Here is an 8,044-nt window from a genome sequence, read left to right on the forward strand (position 1 = left end):
TATAAATTACAGACAGTTGAAAAAAAATTATCATGGTAGTGATGTGAAAATAAATTATAATAATCAAATTGAAATTGAATTGGTTAAAGAAATCTAATAAAATGTACAATTTAGATTTCATAGTGATAATTGTGCCGTTTAAAAAAAAAGTTGTGGTCATCTTTAAACTATTTAAGATTTTCTCATGCATTGATTTACAATTGTATAAAACTGGAATTCTTAATTTTTAAGAGTTGCATACTCCAGCATAGATTACAAAATTTGCACCTCCGGAGTCTTCGGACTTGCCATTTCTTTCAATCCTCAAACTCTCAACAGCCATAATCCACCCCCCCCCCCCCCCCCCAAAACTCCCTTCCCTCCCTCTCTCCATCCTTTCATTCCTGTTCCTACCACCATTCTCATCTGCTTTCCTCAATTTCTTTTCCTTTCGCTGTGATCATTGATTTCATCTTTTATTCTTGTTTGATTGAAGTTGAGTGCAATATCCATTCTAGTATTACTCTGTACCAAAAATTTCCTGTTTTTTTTTTCGGTTGCCATTTTTGATTATTTGAAGGCTGTAACAGGATTGTTTGATGCTCCGCGGAATCCGACTGTAAATCGGACTCCGCCATGGAAGATGAATAGAAGAATATTCTCGAGGCCGGCGTCCCACCTCCGCCATATCCGGCGATCACTAACCACCCATAACACTGTCGCCGCCTCCTCCGACGGCACATTCGCGGCTGACCAGCCTCACCTGGTAAACGTCTTACTATGGCGCTACCAAATTCTGGACCCCAGCAGCGACATTGTCAACTGGTGGAACCATGTTTTCCTCGTAACTTGCCTCATCTCTCTCTTCATCGATCCTCTCTATTTCTACCTCCCCTACGTCGGTGAAATGGCTTGCATGACCACCGAAAACGAAGCCTCCGTCAGCATCACCTACTACCGCACCCTCGCCGACCTCTTCTACCTCCTCCACATTCTCTTTAAGTTCCGCACTGCCTTCGTTGCCCCTAGCTCCAGGGTCTTCGGCCGGGGCGAGCTCGTTATGGACGCCAGACAAATTGCCATGCGATATCTCAAATCTGATTTCATTGTTGATTTTGCCGCTACTCTCCCCTTACCTCAGGCCAGTTTGTAAAATTCCCCCATGCATATTCTTTTCTTCTTCTTCTTTTTTTCTAACAATCTTTTCGAGCAGGATTGCCAAGTACTCTTTTTAACTTGTGTCCTTTTCGCTGTTGTTAATGGACTATTGGGACTTGCTATGGCGTTGCTTAGCAATTTATTTTGCCCAATTTTACGTTCTTAACTTTTACACCACGTTTTCTTCATATGGTACCAGTATAAATTATGTGTATGCGTATGGAAATAACACTAGGATATGAGAATGAACCAGCACAAACTCAAGTAGTACTGAATGCAGCTTTTCAAATTTGAATCTTATTTTCTCCGCGCATATGAGCTTAATGATTACTCTAAAAGTTCTTGTTTTTGGCAGATTGTCATCTGGTATGTAATTCCAGCGACCAAAAGTAAAAAATCTGGTCAAGCCGACAACACTCTTGCCCTTATTGTTCTTTTCCAGTATATCCCCAGATTGTTCGTCATCTTTCCTTTGAATCAGAAGATTATCAAAACTACTGGGTTTATTGCTAAGACTGCTTGGGCAGGAGCTGCATACAATCTCCTTCTCTACATGTTAGCCAGTCATGTAATTTACTGCTGCAAACTGCTACCCGTGGATCGTACTTTCTTACCATTCTGTTGGCTACTAATATATCATAAGAAGCTTACCAATATCAATTGATTCACACAGGTGCTAGGAGCTTCATGGTATCTAGCGTCAATAGGGCGACAGCTCTCTTGTTGGAAGACAGAGTGTAGAGCAGAGATGGATGCATTTCCACCTTGCAGCTTGAAATTTCTGGATTGTGATAGTGTTGGACAAATTGAGAGGAACTATTGGCTGAATGCAACGAAACTTGTCACCCGTTGCGATGCCAAAAATGATGATTCAGATTTCAAATTTGGAATGTTTGCACATGCTTTTACCAGCGAAGTTGCTTCATCAAGATTTAGTCACAAGTATCTCTATTGCCTTTGGTGGGGTTTGAGAAATTTGAGGTTGGATTTACGTTTCATACTTCATCGTCTCTCCTCCTGCCACATCTTAATTTAATTTGCTCTTTTCAGATTCTAAACTTACCTAGGCTAGGACACATTAATGCTTTTCAACAGGATACTGCTCACTTTTTATCTCAACAACGTACTCATTGATATATTTTCTCAACCTTGCAGTTCATATGGGCAAAACCTGCGGACTAGCACTTACATTGGAGAGACAGTATTTTGCATTGTCTTATGTATTGGTGGTTTGATTCTGTTTGCAAGATTGATTGGGAACATGCAGGTAAAAGTTGCTGCCTAGAGTTTGGTTGTATTAACCATCACAGAAGGATCAAATTTATAAACTTATTTGCTACTCTTTTCATCTCTTTCTTTAATGTTGTTCTGTTTAACATATTACATAAATCTATCTAGAAAAGTAAATTGAATACGTCTGTCAAAACATTTTATTATTAGCCTGAATGGTTTGATAAATTTGGATTATAAATCCTAATGAAGGGTGCTTATGGAACTTGCAGTCTTTTACTTTTGATTTGGACAAATTTCCTTGGACACCATAAGACTGAAATATGGCCAGCAAAATCAGGAAAAAGCGGGGTTCTACACAGTCCCACGAGATGTATAGATTGTGCATTTAGATGAAAATTCCTACTACGTCTTTAATTAGACTTCTAACTGCTTCTGCAGTAGAAGATATTTAGATAAAAATATGGTTGAAGAACTTGGCGAATGATGAAATATATTGAAAAATCATGAAATTTTCATTTTTCTTAGGTATTACGGAGGCCAATAATAATTGAGTGATCTCCTGAATTTTCAACAAGATGGTTGCATTTTGTTTACTTTCTTCCTTCTGAATGTGGTTAATCAGAATTAGACCTACAACGCAAATAGACTGAGATTTTTTTTAGCACTTGCAAGGCTAGAAGTGAAATGTTTATGTTTGTATTATTTACCATTATTTTTGTATCTAAGGCTTCATTTCAGTGGTGGCACTCATTGCTTTTCTTTTCTTCTTTTGCAAATAAAGACTTATTTGCAATCTATGACGGTTAGACTTGAAGAATGGAGACTTAAGAAAAGGGATACAGAAGAGTGGATGAGACATCGCCAGTTACCTCCAGAATTGCAAGAACGCGTTCGTCGTTTTGTCCAGTATAAATGGTTTGCTACAAGGGGCGTTAATGAGGAATCCATCCTCCTTTCCTTGCCTTTAGATCTTCGTCGTGAAATTCAGCGGCATCTATGTCTAAACCTAGTTCGAAGAGTATGTCTTTCTCTGATTATTATTGTACATATCACTTTCCATTTCTCTTGACCATTCAGTACTTATTTCCTCTTGGAGATGTTAGGCAGTAGTCAGGCGTTCTTCCAGGCATATTGCACAGATTCTGAGCTTTTGGTCACCTTACAGGTTCCTTTTTTCGCACAAATGGATGATCAACTGCTTGATGCCATATGTGAACGCCTGGTCTCGTCCTTGAGCACCGAAGGCACCTATGTTTTTAGAGAAGGAGATCCAGTGGATGAGATGCTTTTTGTCATTAGGGGACAGTTGGAGAGTTCCACAACAAATGGTGGAAGATCTGGATTTTTCAATTCCATCACCCTCAGACCTGGAGACTTCTGTGGGGAGGAGTTACTGACATGGGCCTTGGTTCCTAACTCCAGTCTAAACCTGCCTTCTTCAACTCGAACTGTTCGGACACTTACTGAAGTTGAGGCATTCGCACTTCGTGCCGAAGACCTCAAGTTTGTTGCAATTCAGTTTAAACGTCTCCATAGCAAGAAGCTCCAGCATGCATTCAGGTACTACTCTCCTCAGTGGAGGACATGGGGTGCTTGCTTTATAGAAGCTGCATGGAGAAGGTATAAAAGAAAGAGACTTGCTAAAGAGTTGGCAGTGCAAGAAAGCCTATACACTGACTGGGATGGTAACTTCACGTATCAGCAAAAATCTGATGACGGATTATATAATGGACCTGAAGAGGTTCCACTGGTGGATATTGATAATAATGGTCAGCATCTTGGAGCTACAATCTTGGCTTCAAAATTTGCTGCAAACACCAAAAGAGGGGTCGTCCAGAAGGTTCAGGTGGCTGATACCTCCTCTTCTAGCCTAAAGATGCCCAAGTTGTTTAAGCCAGATGAACCTGATTTCTCTCTAGTCTAAGAAAGAAGCATTAGAATTGGTACAGCAACAGAAGTTAATTAGTTAGCATTGTCATTAACCATTTTTGTAAATCTGGTAGGGGCTAGCACTAATATGATGATCAGAGTTTTATTACTTAGTTCATTAATTAATATAATCTGAGTATTAAAAGACAGAGAGTTTTAATTGATATGTTCTTAATTTCAATGCCTCTTGCCCATCTCAAATGGCCTGCAATATGCAACTTACAGATGTATACCTTTCCTTGGAAGGCATAATTAGAAAGAGACCTGCGGAATCCATATTGTGCTTTGATGCCCACAAGAGTAAAATCATTCTTCTCTCTTTTAATTAAATTACCAGTTATTAGGGAAACAAAAGGGCCCAAAATTGAAGAAACAAAAAAAAAATGAAATATTTGATCTAAATGTACATAATGAGAGATGAAAACCCCAAATTCTTGGATTGAATTTGAAACGCATGACTGGTTTTGTCTAAACTTGATGCCAATCCAGATCACAAGATTTTTTTTTTTCCTTCTAACTTTGGTTTCCCTAATTAACATCAATTAAAGGGTATCTTAAAGTCTTCAACTGATTTTTACCTAAAGAAAAATGATAAACATCAAGAGAAATATATGAGATGAAACATATAATTAGGCAACAACTGATCATATACACGAATAGTTCATCAAATTGAAGATACCCATATCTACCTCTAGATAATGAAAAGCAAATAAATAATATTTGAATCCTATAATTCTTCATAGATGTAAGAAGATTCAATCCCTAGTTTCTTTAGCACTAAGAAGATTCAAGACCCTTTTGGCATCTTTAGATATTGACTTGTCCTAATTAACTTTCAAAGAATGCAAGAAGCAGAAGATCCAGGTTTGGCAAAATGCCATTGACCTAGGCCATAAACCCTAATAATTAAAGCTGCATGAATTGTTATTTCAGAAAGAGGTTGACTTTTGTATGATTTTTTCAAACAGTTGATTTTCTTAGAGTTGATAATTAGAAATGATTAGGCCCTCTCTATTTGCTCAAACATGACATTACGTCTTTTTTTTTTTTTTTGAAGGAATGACATTAATTATGTCATTAATTTGACACTAAGTAGACTCATAATTAATCATCTAATTGTACGTCAATCACATTCCTCAATTACCCAAAGAAACTATGCCAACTATATTTAGATCAGCTAATGCCGACCACGCTTTGACTTTGATGGTTTCTATATATTTCTTTGGTTAATAAAAAAAGATAAAGGCTATTATTCCAGATTAAAATCTACTTATTTGTTTGTAGGGTTGAGCTTACATTATTGGAATTCTTTGTTTAGGAGAGGATTTGTGCAGATTTTAGACGGATTGGTGTTGGGTTTCATTTATTTGAATTATATTCAACTCGCGCCAAGTACAAATTGGATTGAATCATATTGATGAACTCAAATCCATAATCTAGATATGGTTGAACATATTATTTCATGTATTTTGATACATGATACTCTTTCACACACATTTATACACACAAAAGTACTTTTTATTACACATAATTACGGGTTTCACATACATAAAGTACTTTTTGTTATCCTAATTTATTGATGCATGCATCTTTGATTAGTGGATACTAGTACTTGGGTGAATGGGTATCCAACTCGTCCAAACTATTTTTCATCCAACTGACCCAAATCAAGCTGTCAAATCACTGGACGTGCTGGGGGTGATTGGTATTTGGGTATTTTTACCAGCCCAAGGAGATTGCATCGAGTGGCAGCCTGTTTAACTGGCCTTTTCCTCCTAGTTGAAACAGAATTGGCCTTTGGTTTTGAAGTTTTTAAATACGTACACATATGTTGTACAGACATGTACAAGTGATCACGGCATGTGGATCTTTAAATTAATATCCAACTCGCTCTGTTGTTTTTTTTTTTTGTAAAAAAATAAAAAAGCTTAGATGGATTCGATTCCAATCATCATCATGGGTTAGGATATGTCTTCAAGATCATAATTAAGCAGTTTACAATTATTCTTACAAATCACCTATCAATATAGTTGTCATATCGGCAACAGAATTCAAATATACGATATCTTTTCATGAGCAAGTGATTTGTCGTTATCAACTAATATGTACTTTCTAACCATTTAAACATTTATATGCTCAAAAAATAAATGTAAATTATCACTATAAACTGAAAATACAAATGACTGAAAACCACATTACGATATCAAAGAAAATCATGGTTGTTGACTTTGATAACCGACAATCAAAATGTTGTCAAGCCTAAAATCTCTCATTTAGAATTTAGATTGATTAGTTTGATCACGACCCTCTTTTCCTTCATTCGTGTCTTGATCTTTCCAAGCGTCATGAAAATGCCGCCATGCACCCGAGGCTTTTAACAATATTTCTTCGAAATATATACATTTTGGACATGCATGAACCTGAAACATGAAATACTACCATATAAATGCTATTTTAACTGAACAAGGAAGTAGGCTCATCAACGAGGAAAATTTTGGTCAATATTCGTACGAGGAAAAGCATTTGTTGATCTATATAGAGATAAGATCAACAGACCCCTGATTAATTGTAATCACACATTTGATACATGTATGCCTTTGTATTTTTTTAGCATTAAAGCGGCCGTCTAAATAGATTGATATAGGCAAGAATGGAACCCCGAAAGATAAAAGGTAGATAGAAAAGATGAATGTAGATCAAATAATATTAATGCTTTGAGGGTCATTTTGTTCATGGAGTAGGTTGAAATTTTTATATGCAAAGTACTGTGTCAGGTGACATTTTTAGTTTTTCTTTCATCTTATTATGGTAATTTCAGTGAGTATTCCACATTTAGTAATGTAAAATAAGATTTACCTGAGCAATATTGTGTAAATAATCCAATATGAATCGAACCAAATGTCAGACAATGGTATCGAAACAAGTAAGAAATCCCATGATTAGTCATCCAGGACAGGTTAATCCAAAACTTTTTAACTAGAATTGGTTTAGAGCAAGACTTTGAAACAAATTAGTTGAATCTTGAACTGCAAATTGTGATTTTGGCAGAAACTAGAGTTAATATTATTTCAAATTAGGCTGCATATGTTTTATTTTTATATTTGCCATTTGCGTTATCACCTCTGACACCTTCTTTTTGAAAAAAATTGGACAAGTTCTATTGTTTAGTTTAGATTAATCTCCATTTTACCAATTTAGGATGTGATTTTTCTTGGAATATTTTGATTTGGTAAAATGAGCAGAAGGGAGGGAGGTAAGTGATATTTCTAAAACCTTAGGGGTGCTAAGTGATATTGAGAGAAATTTTTATACCTTTAAACCTTACCTAATTTGGATGCATCTGCAACCAAATGTACGTAACAATTTTCAGTCAGTTTTTCTCTAGTTAACCGACATATACAAAGGAAAACATAGTTAACTTTGTTGCCATTGATCAACTTGGTTCCTAAATCCCATGAATCATGGTATGACTTCGAAAACACAATGGACCAAATTTGTCAAAACTCAAATGTAAGGTGGAACATCAAAGCTTGATCTGAGAGAAGAGGCTATAATTAAATTGCAAATGCCCGTTCAAATTGTTAGTTTTGGGGGAAAATTATTTTGAATTTTTGAAAAATAATTTCTCTACACATTTTCCAACTAACTTTTTACACAAATATTTCAATACCAAACTAAAGTACGAAGACTAGCAGATTTTGCCAGCTTTTAACTAGTATTCTTCTCTTACAATAGAAGGGAAAGA

At 36.2% G+C, this 8,044-nt stretch overlaps 1 protein-coding gene across 1 annotated transcript; it reads left to right on the forward strand.

Annotated features, from left to right (window-relative positions):
* Positions 1-622: 622 nt before the first annotated feature.
* Positions 623-4,294, forward strand: LOC113750815 (cyclic nucleotide-gated ion channel 18-like). The gene is made up of 6 exons (XM_027294757.1): positions 623-1,120; positions 1,493-1,705; positions 1,811-2,118; positions 2,293-2,404; positions 3,152-3,388; positions 3,536-4,294. Exons 1-6 carry the CDS (start codon positions 623-625, stop codon positions 4,292-4,294), a joined length of 2,127 nt encoding a protein of 708 aa, XP_027150558.1.
* Positions 4,295-8,044: the final 3,750 nt, after the last annotated feature.

Source organism: Coffea eugenioides, chromosome 10, assembly GCF_003713205.1.
Source record: "Coffea eugenioides isolate CCC68of chromosome 10, Ceug_1.0, whole genome shotgun sequence".
NCBI classification, from domain to species: domain Eukaryota; kingdom Viridiplantae; phylum Streptophyta; class Magnoliopsida; order Gentianales; family Rubiaceae; genus Coffea; species Coffea eugenioides.